Here is an 18,197-nt window from a genome sequence, read left to right as displayed (position 1 = left end):
GCCTGGTCTGGGGAGGGGGACCACAGGAGGGGCCTGAGTTCTCTAAAGGCACAGTCAGCACCCCCCTCACAGGGGAGCCCCATAGACAAGACCTCCATTCACTGCTTTCTGCTTTTTATACAGAGGTCCCTCCCATATGCAAATATCCACTCAGGTCACAGGGTGGAAACAAAGCACCAGCTCACTTAAATTCAGGTTCCTCCTCAGGCTTGAAGAGATCTCCAGGAGTGGTGACTCTCATCTGCTCCAAGATGAACCCACTGTGGACCCTCCTCTTTGTGCTCTCAGCCCCCAGAGGTGAGTGTCTCTGGATCAGACATGGGCACGTGGGGAAGCTGCCTCTGAGCCCATGGGTCACCGTGCTTCTCTCTGTCCACAGGGGTCCTGTCCCAGGTGCAGCTGCAGGAGTCGGGACCCAGCCTGGTGAAGCCCTCACAGACCCTCTCCCTCACCTGCACGGTCTCTGGATTCTCATTAACCAGCTATCGTGCAGGCTGGGTCCGCCAGGCTCCAGGAAAGGCGCCAGAGTGGGTTGGTGGTACAAGCAGTGGTGGAAGCACAGGCTATAACCCGGCCCTGAAATCCCAGCTCAGCATCACCAGGGACAACTCCAAGAGCCAAGCCTCCCTGTCACTGAGCAGCGTGACAACTGAGGACACGGCCGTGTACTACTGTGCAAGAGACACAGTGAGGGGAAGTCAGTGTGAGCCCAGACAAAAACCTCCCTGCATAGGGGCCCGTGCCCACCAGGGGGCGCTCAGGACTCAGTACAGAGCAGCGCCCAGGAGCAGGTGCAGAAGCAGCCTTGGAAGCACAGGCTATAACCCGGCCCTGAAATCCCAGCTCAGCATCACCAGGGACAACTCCAAGAGCCAAGCCTCCCTGTCACTGAGCAGCGTGACAACTGAGGACACGGCCGTGTACTACTGTGCAAGAGACACAGTGAGGGGAAGTCAGTGTGAGCCCAGACAAAAACCTCCCTGCATAGGGGCCCGTGCCCACCAGGGGGCGCTCAGGACTCAGTACAGAGCAGCGCCCAGGAGCAGGTGCAGAAGCAGCCTTGGGCGGTGGGAGGCATGGCGGGGCGGGCGGGATTCTCCTAGAGATTCTCTTTCCTCCTCCTGCCCAGGAGCTGCACCATAGACCCTCTTCTGTGTCCTGGTGTTTCATTGCTGTGGTTTAAGTCACTCTCAGACAACTGTGTGTATATATTTTAATTTTCCTTGAAGCAAAGATAGCTTTATGGAAACACATACACACACACACACACACACACACACACACACACACACACAATACTCACAGCTAAAATTTTTACTCCTTCATTTTCTTTTTCAAAGGAACTCAGTAAAACACTTGACTCTCATTAATTTCAAAACTGTTAACTATCCTGAAGGAAACATGAGATACTTAAACATTTAATCTTTGTTCTGTTTTTGTACATGAGGAGGGAAGAGTCCCAACCTCCCTCTTTCTGTCAAAAGGCACAGTTAGAATCTGGAGCGAGCAGTGTCAAAGGCTCTGGTGTCAGAAGTCCCCATGCTGCATATGCGATGATTCTCGTCATTCACAGATTCTGTACCGCAAAGTCACCTACACGCTCGCTTTCATTAGCGTCTTAACATAAACACTGTCACCTTGTGTCCTTATACAGACATTGACAGTATGGCCGGTTCACTGAGTCACTCAACACACACATTCCCGGTGAGGGCAATCAGGGTGACGCCATCTCGCCTCAACCTCTCTGAAGTCCACACCCATTCTGAGCTTATGTCTGGATCATTCATAAGGGGAGATACAGAGGTCCTCAGGTGGATTTGTCGATGGGGTCAACGTGGAGCCCACCACCATGTGTCCTCTCTCCCATCACAGTGACCGTCACTGGCACAGGGACAGGAAGCAGGAGCTGTGCTGGGCTCAGCCCTGAGGAAAGACCCAAGGACTGAGAGGGCGAGGGGCTGAGCTGACATGCGCACGGGGCAGGGGAGGGGGCCATCAGGACGGGGACCCTGGGCTCAGAAAGGGGGACCTGCCTGGGATCTGGTTCCAAGCCTCTGGTAGACACACTGCTCTCCCACCCTTGGTCGCCAACCATGAAACTTCAGAAGGCGCCCATGGGGATCCTGGGGTGACCAGGGTGAGTGTGACCACAGCCTCTCTGGACTCACAGGGAAAGAGCTCCTCAGTGCACATGCCTCTTCAAGCTCCAGGGTAAAACCCACCCCTGGGCTGTGGGAGCTCAGCCCTCTCTGCTCACACAGGATGGAGGCCTCAGTGAAGGCAGAGCTGCTGTGTAGAAGCTGAGGCTTTGGGGTCTTCTCCTCTGCCTGGTGGCAGCTCCCCAATATGAGGGTCTCAGGTGCAGACACGGGTCTGTGGGAGTTATTGTGCCAGCAGGTTGCCAGGAGCCAGCACGAGGAATCCCACCCATGACAAAGGTCATGAGGAAGAGGCTTGACAGGAAGGGTGAGTCAGGTCTCAAGGAGCCTCTGCCCGAGCATCTACCCCGAAACCAAAATCTGTCTGTTTACTGTTTGCCAAACTATGCTCTTCTGACATTAACGGGGGGCTATCCCCGACCACCTTTCTCTAAAGAACATTAACTTAGAGCTCTAGTAAATAGATTCCTGGGCATAAAAGGAGTGTCGCAGCTCAAACCCCTCTGATAGCTTTCTAACTTGCCTGATTGGTCTGTCTGGATTTTTGCAACTGTGCATGTGATTGTTTACAGCCTCCCAACCGTGAGAGGCACAAAATGCTTAAAAAATTCTAGGAAAAATCATCAGAATAGAACTGATTAAGGGTGTCATTGTGGAGCCAATACTCTCTGTCAAGCTTTAATATCCTTTGTTTGTTGTGTACCCAGGAGTGCGTTAACTGATAAAGTTGGTATATAGAAAAAACAAGTAGCAACATAGATCTTTGAGTTAAGTACTTTCTTTGTTAGAACCCACTGCACCTTTGTTCTACAGGGATGCAACTTTATTTAGTGCTTTGAGGGAGATGCAGATTAAAGAAAAACACTTCAGGGGAAATGAGATTAACATTCATTAAGGAAGAGAGCCATAAAGTGTTAACAGGCCTCTTGGCCAGAAGATAATGTAAATCACCTGAGACCTTTTGTATCCGGAAAGATATGCAGAAAGAAAGCCTGGTCTCAATAAGGGTCAGGACTGCTGCCCCTGCATGACTCTGCATCTTCCATTATGCAAAACTTAGGGTATATAAGCACCTTTTGAAAATAAAGTTATGGGGTTTTTGCACAAGCTTGGCCACCCCCATGTCAACTCTCTCTCCCTTTCTCCCTCTCCCTCCCTCTATTTTTCAGGCTGATCCCTTGAAACACAGAGGCTTGCCCTGTCTACTTATTTGCCCAGGCTTCTAAGACCCACGCGAGAGGGAGCCCAGGCGGGGCTATTCAAGTGGGCATCTGTGGCCTACGTAGAGGGTGCAAGTTTCCTGTCTTCAGACGTAATTAGCTTTCCATGTAAACCAAGGAATATCAGCCTCTTTTTTCCTCTGTTTTTACTACATTATTCTTCTCCAATTTCACTTTAAATTTCTAATTAATCTCTCATTAATCGCCGACTATGTACCTGCTTCGCATTCCCTGGGTCCACCGGGGATGGACCCCGGCAGCAGGTGACTGGGTTTGAATTTTCCTGTCCCCGGGTGTCCTGTCCCAGGTGAAGGTGCAGGAGTCGGGCCCTGACCTGCTGAAGCCCTCACAGACCGTCTCCCTCACATCTGCTGCCTCTGGTTACTCCATCACGTGGTTATGGTGGGAGCTGGATCCACCAGGCCCCAGGGAAGGGGCTAGAGTGGATGGGAAGCATATATTATAATGGTGACACTCACGACCGCCCCTCCATCAAGAGCCACACCTCCATCTCCAGGGACACGTCCAAGATCCAGTTCTCCCTGCAGCCGAGCTCTGTGACCTCTGTGGACACAGCTGTGTATTACTGTGCAAGAGACACAGTGATGGGTGTCCATGTGAGCCCAGACAGTAGCCACCCTCCGGGGGACCCCAACCCACCAGGGGCTTGTGGGACACACGAGCACAGGGCTGAGCCCAGGAGCAGGTGCCCTGGGCTGGAGGGAATTCCTGGGAGAGCCTGTGCACTCCTGTTCCTGCCCAGGAGCCCACCAGAGACCCTCCTCTGTGTCCTAACATCTCACTGTTGGCCTTTATGTCACACTCGGCATACTGTGGGAATATCCATGTTTCTGCAGTTTTAATTTTCTGTTGCAGTAAGATGGATATTATACATGCACATTTAATACTGCGGAATTAAGGATACTTTCTGGATTTACTTTTCTTCTCCTCAAAGGATCTCAGAATACCCCTGAGGCCCATCCCCATTTTCCTGGTGAGTCTGAATCTTGAAATTTATGAATGTTCTGAGAAGACATAGGAGATTTTCAGTTGCTGCAGTTTTTGTTGTTTTTGTACATGTGGAAGGAAGAGACTCCCTCTCCTTCTTTCAGTGAAACTGCACACACAGGTAGGATTCTGCAGTGTCCAGTGTTATAGGTGCTGGTGCAGAGAGACCCAATACTGCGTATTCAAACATCCTCGGTATTCAGATTCCTCATTTGCAAGATCACCTACTTTTTAGCTGTTAGTAGCATCATGAGACATACACCATCATTTCACGGTCATTATGGACGTTTGCAATGTGGACTGTCTTTAAATCATCCAACACACACATATTTCTACTTGAGGGTAGTCAAGTCCATTCCCTCATGTTTCATCCAATCATGTAAATCAGTCTCCTTCACATTCAGTTTACTGACATATTTTCACATTTTAGTACTCCTTAGTTGACAATTTTCCTCTCTAAAATGACCCCGTATGTAGTTCTCAAGCACAGGCTAGTGTCTCTAAGCACCCATTGCTGCAAGGTAACTTTAAATAGAAAACATATTTCTCAGAAAGTTTCATTCAGGCACGAATGGTACTTCTGGGCATGTGACCTTGATGTTGATGTCTCAAATATAAATACTATTTTTCAAAGTGGGATTCAGATCTCAATTTTGGTTATTGGAGGTAGCCTTGGAAACTGGGTTCAGTTCCAAATACAGTTGGTAAAAGGGAGATTTATGAACAACAGGAGATTGACTGGATGGAAAATGGCCATGAGGAGACTTCAAGTTCAGGGGTCCTGGCTAGACTGTCTCCCAAGGATTCTTGATCCATAGACATCAGGGTGATCAGAAGCACCTGGGAGACAGCAGGTTTAGTGAAATGACTCCAACATTGAGAGTGATCAGAGGTCAAGGGTAAGCGTGCTCAGTAATCTGACTTAGGTGTCTTGATAAAACTAGGAAAGGATGGACAGAGAAACCCACAGGCCAAGACCTCGTTGAGAAACAAACTTCAGGAAGCCAGAGGGAAACGGTCAAGGCATCCTTGTCACATTGGGAGTCAGCATTCCTATCTTCATCGACCTAGTTCTCTGAAAGTCAGCTTTAATCCAAAGGAAGATGAAATCTGTCTGGTCCTTCCCCCTCCTGCTGGCATCTCTGAGCTGCGAGCATCCCGCGGGTCTGAGGAAGGTGGAGTGATGTAGTGACCTCTGTGAAGAGGGCGTCTCATGGTCTCTCCTGCCCAGGTGTCCTGTCCCAGGTGCTGGTGCGGGAGTCGGAGCAGGAGTATTGGAGGCCCTCTCCCCACCTGGTCTGTCTGTGGATTCTGCATCACACAGAGTGCTGCCTGCTGGGGCTGGATCCAATCAGTCTGAAGAGTCAGAGCTGCAGTGACGGGGTGCTTTGGTCCCAGGAACAGCGCAGCATAGAGCATGTCTCTCCAGAAACCACTCTCCATCCACAGAGGCACGTCCGTCTAGCTCCATGAGGACCTAGGACACAACCCTGTGATGCTGTCCCAGGAGGTCCAGGGAGAAGTCAGACCCAACACACATAACCCTGCCCTCAGGGGCTACTCCAAGCACCAGGGGGCGCTTGTGTTCATCAGGAAACAAGAGGACACTTTTCAAGGCAGGAGACAGAACGTCATGATGGGGCTTTCTCTCAGAAGCTGGGGTCTCTCCGCTGGAACATTCCCTCCCCTGCAGGCTCCTTCCACTGTCGCCCCAGAGAGCTTTCCTGTTTCTGAACCTGGAACGTGATTTCATGGGGTCAGGCTGGTCTGTCTCTCCCCATCTCTCTTCGGACAGGCCTCCCAGATATATTTCCTCAGGGGGCATCTTAGGTCACTGCCTTCTGTCCCTGCTGTCAGCTTTTTCAGCATTAATTCTTCTGCTTAACACCCCGTCAGATGGATTTCCAAATCCTCTCAGGCTGAAACTCTCCCCAGCTCTATTAGATTCTGTGTCTTTCATCTGAATAGTGAGCGGTGTTTGAAGTTGGCAATTGATGTCATAGACCACTGGAGTCATTCTTTCCCCCAGAGGACTCTTGAAACTGTCTGGATACCAGTTAGGCTGTATCCTAAGGGGTGTATTGTAGGTGGCTAGTTATGCATTTGGTAGACAGATAAATGATGGATGAAACAGAAATGAAAGTAAAAGGAATCAACACAAACAACTGTATCCTAACAACACGGTTCAGTTCCGTCGGTCAGTCGTGTCCGACTCTTCACGACCCCATGTATCACAGCAGGCCAGGCCTCCCTGTCTATCACCAGCTCCCGGAGACTGCTCAAACTCATGTCCATCGAGTCGGTGATGCCATCCAGCCATCTCATCCTCTGTCGTCCCCTGCTCCTCCTGTCCCCAAGCCTCCCAGCATCAGAGATTTTTCCAATGAGTCAGCTCTTCCCATGAGGTCGCCAATGTATTGGAGTTTCAGCTTTAGCATCAGTCCTTCCAATGAACACCCAGGACTGATCTCCTTTAAAATGAACTGGATGGTTCTTCTCATGGTCCAAGGGACTCTCAAAAGACTTCTCTAACACCACAGTTCAAAAGCATCAATTCTTTGGCGCTCAGCTTTCTTCACAGTCCAGATCTCACATCCATACCTGACCACTGGAAAAACCATAGCCTTGACTAGACGGACCTTTGTTGGCAAAGTACTGTCTCTGCTTTTTAATATGTTATGTAGTTTGGTCATAACCTTAAATAACCATAAAAATTTAGTCTAATAACTCAGAGAGTAGTAAAGGCTCAGAAGTGTAAAGGTGATACGTGAATGTATATGAAGATGTTTGAAAAAACACAAATATTCAAGTAATTGGTAAATACGTTTGTAGCCCACTCGTCAGTCATCTGGTGATTCTCTCTTTTCTCTCTATGAAATCATCACGTACATTCCCAGGTGGCTGCCATTTCCACTCCTTCCAGCTAGTGGACCAGCGACCTTTGTTTGACATCATCCCCAGCATTTGATTGCTTTAGTTGGTGATGAGCAGGGAGGCCTGGCGTGCTGCGATTCATGGGGTTGCAAAGAGTCAGACACGACTGAGCGACTGAACTGAACTGAAAGGTGTGTAACAGTATCTCATCCTCCTGTTAGTTCATGTTTCCTAAGTGGTCAAACAGGAGATGACGAGAGGGAACATCGACATTCTAGGAATCAGCGAACCAAGATGGACTGCAGTGGGTGGGCTTAACACAGATGACCTTTATGTCTACTACTGCGGGCAAGAATCCCTCAGAAGAAATGGAATAGCCATCACAGTCAACAAGAGTTGGTAATGCAGTACTTGGATGCAGTGTCCAAAACGACAGAATGATCTCTGTTCATTTCCGAGGCAAACCATTCAATATCATGGTAATCCAGGTGTATGCCCCGACCAGTAATGCTGAAGAAGCTAAAGTTGAATGGTTCAATGAAGACCTAAGGACCTTCTGGAATTAACATCCAAAAAAGATGTCCTATTCATTACAGGGGACTGGAATGCAAAAGTAGGAAGTCAAGAAACGCCCGGAGTAACAGGCAAATTTGGCCTTGGAGGACACAATGAAGCAGGGCAAAGGCTAGTAGAATTCTGCCAAGGGAACGCACTGGTCATAGCAAACGCCCTCTTCCAACAACAGAAGAGAAGACTCTACACATGGACGTCACCAGATGGTCAACACCAAAATCACATTGATTGTATTCTTTGCAGCCAAAGATGGAGAAGCTCTCTACAGTCAGCAAAAACAAGACCAGGAGCTGACTGTGGCTCAGATCATGAACACCTTATTGCCAAATTCAGGCTTAACTTGAAGAAACTAGGGAAAACCACTAGACCATTCAGGCATGACCTAAATCAAATCCCTTAGGATTATACAGTGGAAGTGAGAAATAGATTTAAGGGGCTAGATCTGCTCGAGTGCCTGATGGACAATGGATGGAGGTTTGTGACAAAGTACAAGAGACAGGGAGCAACATCATCCCCAAGAAAAATAAATGAAAAAAGCGAAATGGCTGTCTGACCAGACCTTACAAATGGCTGTGAAAGGCAGAGATGGGAAAAGCAAAGGAGAAAAGGAAAGATATACCCATTTGAAGGCAGAGTTTCAAAGAATAGCAAGGAGAGATAAGAAAGCCTTCCCCAGCGATCAATGCAAAGAATTAGAGGAAAACAACACAATGGGAAAGACTAGAGATTTGTTCAAGAACATTAGCGATACCAAGATGAGCTCAAGAAACGACAGAATGGTATGGACCTAACACAAGCAGAAGAGGTGGCAAGAATACAAAGGGCTCTACCAAAAAGATCTTCCTGACCCAGATAATCATGATGATGTGGTCACTCACCTAGAGCCAGACATCCTGGCATGTAAACTCAAGTGGGCCTTAGGAAGTATCACTATGAACAAAGCTAGTGGAGGTGATGGAATTCCAGTTGAGCTAATTCAAATCCTAGAAGATGATGCTGTGAAAGTTTGCACTCAAGATGACAGCAAATTTGGAAACTTCAGCAGGGGCCACAGGACTGGAAAAGTCAGTTTTCATTCCTATCCGTAAGAAAGGCAATGCCAAACAATGTTCAGAACACCACACAGTAGCATTCATCTCAAACACTAGCAAAGTAATGCTCAAATCCTCTAAGAAGGCTTGAACGATATGTGAACTGAGAACTTTCAGATCATCAAGCTGATTTTAGAAAAGGCAGAGGAACCAGAGATCAAATTGCCAACATCTGCTGGATCATCAAAAAAGCAAGAGAGTTCCAGAAACACCTATTTCTGCTTTATTGACTATGCCAAAGCCTTTAACGGTGTGGATCACAATAAATGTGGAAAATTCTTTAAGAGATGGCAATACCAGACCACCTGACCTGCCTCTTGAGAACTCTGTATGCAGGTCAGAAAGCAACAGCTAGAACTGGACATGAAGAGACTCGTTTCAAATAGGAAAAGGAGTGCATCAAGGCTGTATATTGTCACCCTGCTTATTTAACTTATATACAGAGGACATCATGAGAAATGCTGGGCTGGATGAAGCACAAGATGGAATCAAGTTTGTGGGGAGAAATATTGATAGCTTCAGATATGCAGATGACACCACACTTTTGGCAGAAAGTGAAGAAGAACTAAAAAGCCTCTTGATGAAAGTGAAAGAGGAGATTGAAAAAGTTGGCTTCAAACTCAACATTCAGAAAACTAAGGTCATGGCATCTGGCCCCATCACTTCACGGCAAATAGACAGGGAAACAGTGGAAGCAGGGAGAGACGTTATCTTGGGGGTTCCAAACCCAAGGCAGATGGTGACTGCATCCCTGAAATAAAAAGACGCTTACTCCTTGGAAGAAAAGTTATGACCAAACAAGACAGCATTTTAAACGACGGTCCATCTAGTCAAGGCTACGGTGTTTCCAGTAGCCATGTATGGATGTGAGCGTTGGACTGCAGAGAAATCCGAGCCCCGAAGACATGATGCTTTTGAACTGTGGTGTTGGAGAAGACTCTTGAGAGTCCCTTGAACTGCAAAAGGATCCACCTAGTCCATCCTGAAGGAAATGAATCCTGAATATTCATTGGAAGGACTGAAGTTGAAGCTGAAACTCCAATACTTTGGCCACCTGATGCTAAGAGCTGACTCATTTCAAGAGACCCTGAGGCTGGGAAAGATTGAAGGTGAGAGGAGAAAGCGACGACCGAGGATGAGATGGTTGGATGGCATCAGTGACTCCATGCAGTTGAGTTTGGGTAAACCCCAGGAGCTGCTGATGTGACGTTGGTGACGCCAGGGAGGCCTGGCGTGCTGTGGTCCACGGGGTTGCAAAGAGTCCGACACGACTGAGTGACAGAACTGAACTGAAATATTCACATGATAAAATAATATCTGTATGAAAAGACAGGGCCTTCCTGTAATGTGTCTTCAGTCCTCTCCCTAGATGAAGTGATGTCAGTGGAGCTCATAAACCAAGTGCTCCCCGAACCAAATTCTAACACTGAGTGAGCTGAAGGGAAGAGACTTCGCAGGGACCCAGAGAGACCACAGGGATGGTGGCCACACTCCATCCCCCACTTACAAGGACAGGGCTAGTCCACATGGAAATTCCTCCTCCTGCTCCAGGGTACAGTCCACCCCTGGGTTGAGGGAGCTCACATCCCTCCTCCCACAGGGCTGAGGTGTCAGGGAAGGCAGGGTTGTGGTGCAGAAGATGGGGCTGTGGGTCTTCTCTTCTGCCTGGGGACAGCTCCCCAGGGAGAGGGGCTCAGTGCAGACCTGGGTCTGTGGGGATGGCTGTGACTGCAGGTCACTGACAGGGACTGACCCTCCTTCCCAGGTGTCCAGTCCCAGATGCACAGCAGGGCCAGTGAACGAGCTAGCCAGCGGTCAGCAGCGTAAGTGCATGCTGGACTCAGACCACAGAGGTGTATAAACACAGAGCCAGGGAAGAAACTCCTCGGTGGTAATAACTGAACTGACGCCTGTCTCACAGCATCAGCCATAGTCCTCTCCATGGAGACGCAGCGGGACCTCCACGCCAGCCTGATAGAAGCTGAGTCTGCTGACACCACGCAGAGACGCAGGAAGATGGAAAGGTTGTGTCGTCTGTGTTCCTGCATCTATGTCTGTGGTGTCCTCAGACTCAGCTTCGACATCAACCTGGGGCGGGGGTCCCACTGAATTTCCATGGAGAAATCTATGAATAACGCTGAGTGTGGAGTCAGCGCTCTGAGCACCACGAGGGGCATTCCTCCCCTCACTAACTCACAGGCTCTCGTAGGTGCAGTAGCTTCTGTCATTTGGGTGGTTTTACGTCAGATAGAGGACACATACTAAAGGAAGGCTTTTACTCTATAAGCAATTCCTACTTGACATCCTCAGGTCTCTTTTCAAGGTATGAGCCACCAGAGGTTATAAGAGGACAAGTCTTTCAAAGAGAGAGCACAATACATCTACGGAATACACAGAATATCCCTGATGAATAAAGAAGCCATCGTGAGCACCATCTTGGTGTTCAGCCATGCCTCCTGACTGTCTCAGGGAACAAACACTACCTTTAGCTCATGGAACTTAGTGATTTTAAATCACTTTTGTCCTAAGGTATGCATGCCAGTCACTTCACTGGTCTGAGAAAGTGAAAGCTGCTCAGTTGTATCCACCTCTTTGTGGCCCCGTGGACGATACAGTCCATGGGATTCTCCAAGGAAGAATACCGGAGTGAGTAGCATTTCCCTTCTCCAGGGGATCTTCCCAACCCAGGGATCAAACCCAGGTCTCCCAAACTGCAGGCAGATTCTTCACCAGCTGAGCCACAACGGAAGCCCAAGTGTACTGGAGTGGGTAGCCTATCCCTTCTCTAGCAGATCTTCCAGTCCCAGGAATCGACTCCTACATTGCAGGATGATTCTTTACCACTGACCTATGAGTTCAGTCGCTCGATAATGGCTGACGCTTCACAACCCCACGGACTGCAGCATGCCAGACTTCCCGGTCCATCTCCAACTCCCAGAACTTTCTCAAGCTTATGACCATGAGTCATACTACCATCTCATCCTCTGTCATCCCCTTTTCTTTCTTTTTTCCATCTTTCCAAGCATCAGGGTCTTTTCCAATGAGCCAGTTCTTCAAATGAGATGGCAGAAGTATTGGAGCTTCAGCTTCAACATCAGTCCTTCCAATGAATATTCAGGACTGATTTCCTTTAGGATGGACTGGTTGGAACTCTTGCAGTCTAAGGCACTCTCAAAAGTTTTCTCCAACACCACAGTTCAAAGCATCAATACTTCAGTGCTCAGCACTCTTCTTGGGCCAATTCTCACATCCATACATGACTACTGGAAAAACCATCACTTTACTAGATGGAATTTGGCCAGCAAATAAAGTCTCTGCTTTATAATACGCTCTCTAGGTTGATCATAGCTTTTCTTCCAAGGAGCATGCCATCAGGGAAGCTTGAACTGACCTATGGGGGAAGCCCAAACAATGAGAAAAGTCACAAGCTAATGAGACAAGGAGCCCAGAGGTGGGTGGTCCCAGATTTGGGGAAGTCAGCAGCTCATGTACCGGAGAGAATGAACAACCTTCCACATGGCACACCCACATGCCAGCCCCTCCCCCAGCTGACCCACCTCATGCACGGACCTGATGACTGCATTCCCTGGTCACATGGGGACATGGAAAGGGGCTGACAGAAGGGGGACGGCTCCTCTGAAATTACCTCTGGAACCAGGAATCCCCGTGAGGTGCTTTGTCCTGCCTTCTGACTAGAACTGGGTCACCAGGATGTAACAATCTCACCACGGTGCTTTCTGAATTCCAGCCTCTTGGAAGAGCTTTGGAATCTGAGCCGAAAATAGTGCCTGCTGCGCCCTGCATCCCTGTCTCTCTATGTTAGTCGAGTCTGCCAGGCTCCTCTGACTCTTAGTGACATTCGATTCCTCCTTCAACTCACAGGTCAAGGACAACCTCAGCTGGTACCTGCTGGCTTTGCATCAAAAGGTAGTGTGCGTGGGAACTGTCATTTCCATCATTAAAGCAAGGAAATTCTAAATGCCAACAGGTTCCCTGGACCTAACAGAGTCCTAACAGTGCAGGGCAATCCCCAGCACAAAACCAGAGAGGTGGGCAACCACAGTCCAGCTGAGACCTCCCCATGGATGCGAAGCTTCTGGAGAATCACCTTCAGGGTAATTAAAACCAATTCCTGCAGGACCAGCAATAACCAGTGTGAGGATGAGAGATCCTGGGGGCCACACTCCACAGCTGGTGGGATATAACTCCAGAAACATCCCGGTCTTCAAGGTGAGTGTTCACATTTATCCCTTCAGGACACCTGATGGACGAGGGGGAGGGCAACGCTGAGAAATGTTAACACTTACCCAGAAGTTTCATCAGGGAGACCCTCCATGGAAGAGCTCTTCCCCCAGCTCCTCCTGGGAGGTGAACAGAAACTCTTGTCTACTGCAGACCTACGGAGGGGGCAGACCTCACGGCTAAGAGAGGGGACTGGACCAGCACACTGCAGCCCCGGAGGGAGTAGAAGGAGGGTGTGCCAATGAGGGAGACCCTGGCGACGCTCACAGCCCAGACCCAGCCCCCCTGAGTCATGGGTGTTCAGCCTCAACAATGCAAGAAGCCCCTACCTACACGTAACCCCCAGGGACCTGGCAGAGCTTCAGTGTGCAGCCTCTTTGAGGAGGGGAGCTAGTGTGCAGAGACCACAGCCAGACAACATCCAGGAGGCAGGGCGCTGAGGCTCTGGTACCCATGGCTGGAGACCAGGCTTGGAGCCCCTCACTGCTGGCCTCAGACCTGCTCTCTCCTGCCTGACAGACTTGGCCAGAATCCCTGTCCTGCTCTTGGGTATCTGACGTGCTCAGGAATATTTACGAAGTTTCCATCAGAGACTCAGAACAGGGGTATGCAGGTTTGTCACAGGGTCCTGCTGCAGGAGACGTGGCTGACTCTGCAGTGGGTCTGTCTCCCCACTGACGCCAGGTCCTGAGGTCCTCGTGCAGGTGGTCAGGAGGGACGATGAGGAGCAGGATGGAGTCTGAGGATGGATGCACCCCGAGGCCGTCCTGCTGAAGAGATGTCCTGCCAGGAGCCATGCACACGGCTGGCCCAACTTCTCTGCAGGGTGCTGTTGAGACAACCCACTCCAGTGTTCCTGCCTGGAGAATCCCATGGACAGAGGAGTCTGGTGGGCTACAGTCCATGGGGTCTCAAAACATCAGACATGACTAAGGTGACTGGGCATGCTCACCGCCCATTCCCTGGGTGAGCACTCCCTCAGGACAGCCTCACCTGAGTCAGCTGACAAGGCCTCTGCCTCATCCTCCCCTGATGTCTCAGGTGTCTCCTCTCACAGGTGGGGGCACTAGGGGCCCCTCAGGCATTGATGCTGTGAGGTGTCAGGGGGAATGCACTGGTTTCCGACAGGGGGGCTCGTCTGGACCTTCCTGTGGAGCCCCTGCAGGTTCCAGGTGCTGCAAGAACAGGTGAGCCCAGGAGTGAATGGTAGGTGGTTGGGCATCGAGCCCCATGCTTCTGGGTGCCACTATCCTGTGACATGATGTGAGCCCACGGGACTCCAGGAGGTGAAGGCACCCCACGTCCTCGAGAGCCTCTGGACTCACTGTGAGTGTCAACTGCATCAGTGCACCTGCAGCCCCAGGGAGGCGACGTCCAGGTGTTCCCACAAGCTCCTTCCTTGGGGTCTCTCTACAGAGTGTGTGTGTTTATTGAGGCTATTTCTAGAGATGGTTAAAAGAACATGCTGTCTCTAGAAGAACACTCTGAAGGTAGAAACAGCCACTTGATACCAGACTAGAAACACTGCTAGGATCTCCCTGTGCGCCCAGGCAGGGGCTGCCCAGGACCCCAGTGCAGGGCTGCTGCCCAGGAGCATGTGGGGAGGGGGCCGGGGAGACCCAGAGAGGGAGTCTTTTCTTTCCACTGAAAACCATAACCGGCAGGACAAGGACTGGTGACGTTTAATATTGGGGCCTGTTGGGAATACACAGCTCAGTGAGGCCATGAGAAGCACATGTGTGTATGCCTGTGAGTGTGTGTGTGAGTGTGAGTCAGTGTGCATGTGAGTGTGTGGGTGCATATGTGTGTGCATGTCCGTGTGTGTATATATGAGTGAGTGTGGGTGTGTGTGCATGTGAGTGTCTGTATGTAAGTATGAGGCTGTGTATGTGTTTATCTGAGTGTGTGAATGGGTGTGGCTGGGTTTGTGTGTTTATTTGTTAGTGTGAAAGTGTGTGTGAGTGTTTGTGTCTGTATATCTGTGTGACAGGGGGGTGTGTGTGACAGGTGTGTGTTTGACATGTATGTGTGTGTCTGTATGCCTGTGTGACATTGTTGGTGTGCTAGGTGTGTGTGTGTGACAGCTGAGTGTGTGCATGAAACGTGTGTGTGTGTAATGTGTGTGTGAGACACGTGTGTGTGTGACAGGTGGGTATGTGTGACTGGTGTATGTGTGTATGTGTATCATAGCTGTGTGCGTGTGTGAGAGGTATGTGTGTAACAGGTGTGTGGGCGTGAGACAGGTGTGTGTGTGCGTGAGACAGGTGTGTGTGTAACAGCTGTGTGTGTAACCAGTGTGTGTGTTTGTTACAGGTGTGTGTGTGTAACAGGTGTGTGTGTGTGTGACAGGTGTGTGTGTGACAGTTTGTGTGTGCCACTGGTGCGTGGTATGTGTCACAGGTTGTATGTGTGTTGTGACAGGTGTGTGTTTGTGTCTGTTTGTGTGACAGGTTTGTGTTAGTGTAACACTTTTGTGTGTGTATGACAGGTGTGTCTGTGTGTGTGACCAGTGTGTGTGTGTGACAAGTGTGTGTGTTTGTGTGTGTGTGTGAAAGGTGTGTGTGTGAGAGAGGTGTGTGTTTGTGTGTGTGTGTGTGTGTATGAGGTGTGTATCTGTGAATACCCAGTGGTGGCTGACTTTGGGAAACCTACTGATTAGAGGTGAAGATGTCTCTGTGGCACTAAAGGCTGGTTCATGATGGGGACTGTGTCCTGTGGGACGCATCCCTCAGTGGAAGAGCTCTGTGTACACAGAGGTCAGGGACCTGGCAGGCACACACGTCCTGAAACAAGGATGAGGACACGGATACGCACCCACTGAGCGTGGCCATGGGTCACAAGACCCCTCCTTCCTGATATCGCCCATGTATTGACTGTAAAGTCTTCAGCCTCTAGAACATGCAGATGACCTGAGGTGTCCTGGGATAAATACGGATATTCTGAACCCGGGAACATCACCGCCAGCAACACCGGCTCTGCACAGCAGTCCTGGGAGCACAGCCCTCTCCAGGGACTGGAGCTGGAGAGCCCTCCTCCTGGTGGCTTTGGCTCCAGATCGGGGTCCTCTCGGTTCTGGGGTGAAGGAAGGGACAGGGTTCCGTCGAGGGGGTTCAGGCACTACTGTCCCCTGTCCACAGGTGTGCACTCCAGGTGCAGCTGGTGCTCTTGGGGCTGAGCTGAGGAAGCCTGGGGATCAGTGAAGGGGTCCTGCGAGGCTTCTGATACACCTTCACCGACTACTACAGGCACTGGGTGTGACAGGCCCCTCAACAAGGGCTTGAACGGATGGACAGATGGACAGCAAGGATGGTGGAACAAAGTATGCACAGCAGTTCCAGAGCAGAGTCACGCTGGCTGCAGACACGTCCACCGGCACCGCCTACATGGAGCTGAGCAGTCCGAGGTCTGAGGACACGGCTGTTTATTACTGTGTGAGACACACAGTGTGAAAACCCACATCCCGAGGGTGTCAGAAACCCTGAGGGGCAGGGCGGCTGTGCTGGGAGAGGAGAGAGAGAAATGATGGTTTTCCTGACTTCTCGTCACCAAGAGTCTGGAATCTGAGAGATCAGATCATGCTCTCCTGGGACACTGGTGTTTTTGAGCAAGATCTCAAGATAACAAATATATGAAAGAAAGATGCGAGGTAAAGAGTTCCCTCCAAAGGGCTAGGGATTTTTATTCCTTTCTTAGCAGGGATATTGAGAGCCTCATTGCTCTTGGGAATGTTAGGTGAGGCATTATCTGGGAATATCTGGTTAATATCAAGGATGGGATTCTTGTTCTGTAGAGTCTCCTGGCAAGTCCTCTGGCTCATTCTTCCATTTTTAAAGTGGCATCGTCCTTGGGGGATCCCAAGGGTGAGTTTCTATTTCCCAGTCTCTGCCAAGCAGCCCACACGTGGCATCTGGTCAGACAGCCACGAGCAGGGCTACAGAGTCGGGGTCGACAGGCGCACAGGCCCCTCAGTCTGTGGCGGCACATGGTTCCTCCCAGGGACCGCGGCCTGCAGTGCCCTGTCCCCACGGGCAGTGCTTGTGGTCACACACAGATTTTTCTGGCTCCAGGAGAGATAACGCCACTGATGACACTGACGACAGCACTCTCCTCCCCAGGAAACCTGCTGTAAATCCACACACGCTGTGACGGTCGTCAGCCCCAGTCTACATCCTCACACCCAGAAATGCAGGTGTGAGGCCACAGCCTCAGGTCACAGGGAGACGGGGGAGCGGAGCTCTAAGGGGCTCCAGGAGCTGCCTGTCCTCAGTCCTCAGTCCTCAGGAGACTTGGGGTCCTCAGTGTCCACCCTCAGGGAGGAGATGCTGAGCGTCACGAGTTCCTGCAGACACGCAGTTGTGCACAGGAAAATGCAGGCTGCCGGGCAAGTCAGCGGTGCTGGGAAGAGGAGCATCTCAGCAGAAATGTCTACTTCGTCCACAAAATTAACGCTGTCTTTAATTACTGTGAACAAACCTCCTCTAGAGAGATTCTTGAATTATTTAAGATATTCAAGATGAACAAATAGTCAAGAAAGTGAAGGAAAATATACATGCTTTGGGAATTCTGATGGACATTAAATTGTACTCAGCTCCATTTGAACTGAATGTGATTGTTACATGTATATTTTCTCTGATGTTTGCATATGGAGTAAGAAAACATCAGCTAATCAGAAAAGAAACAAATAAATAAAATAAGAGTTTGCATCTAACATATGGCTGGTACCTGAATGTGTGGTGGGCAATTTTTGAGTAATGGCAAACATGTTCATGAGATTAAAGTCTCCTCCCCAAATGTGCCATTGCTCTTTGAAAGCATTTTTTTCTGACCAGCCCTCCATCATCATTTCATTCCGCAACACTCTTGTTGTCGTGGGGAGGGGGACCCCAGGAGGGGCTGAGTTCTCTGAGAGCACAGTCAGCACCCCCCTCACAGGGGACGCCCCATAGACAAGACCTCCATTCACTGCTTTCTGCTTTTTATACAGAGGTCCCTCCCGTATGCAAATATCCACTCAGGTCACAGCGTAGAAA

General features: G+C 50.0%; 1 long non-coding RNA gene and 1 gene segment (V, D, J or C); one reads left to right on the top strand and one right to left on the bottom strand.

Moving 5' to 3' along the window:
• The first annotated feature begins 213 nt into the window (after positions 1 to 213).
• On the top strand, positions 214 to 1,627 carry LOC132658103 (immunoglobulin heavy variable 4-38-2-like). The segment is given in 3 exon segments: positions 214 to 297; positions 380 to 942; positions 1,574 to 1,627. Coding segments are annotated over 3 exon segments (663 nt in total).
• A 2,596-nt stretch (positions 1,628 to 4,223) lies between these two features.
• LOC132658101 (uncharacterized) lies at positions 4,224 to 18,115 on the bottom strand. Its single transcript, XR_009597163.1, has 3 exons — positions 15,982 to 18,115; positions 13,034 to 14,342; positions 4,224 to 12,316 (listed from the first exon to the last, which is right to left on the bottom strand). It is a non-coding gene; the product is annotated as an uncharacterized LOC132658101 (long non-coding RNA).
• Between the last annotated feature and the right edge of the window lie 82 nt (positions 18,116 to 18,197).

This window comes from Ovis aries, chromosome 18 (genome assembly GCF_016772045.2).
Source record: "Ovis aries strain OAR_USU_Benz2616 breed Rambouillet chromosome 18, ARS-UI_Ramb_v3.0, whole genome shotgun sequence".
Lineage (NCBI taxonomy): Eukaryota > Metazoa > Chordata > Mammalia > Artiodactyla > Bovidae > Ovis > Ovis aries.
Note: the sequence above shows the minus strand (reverse complement) of the source record. Positions and strands in the feature narration are given on the sequence as shown.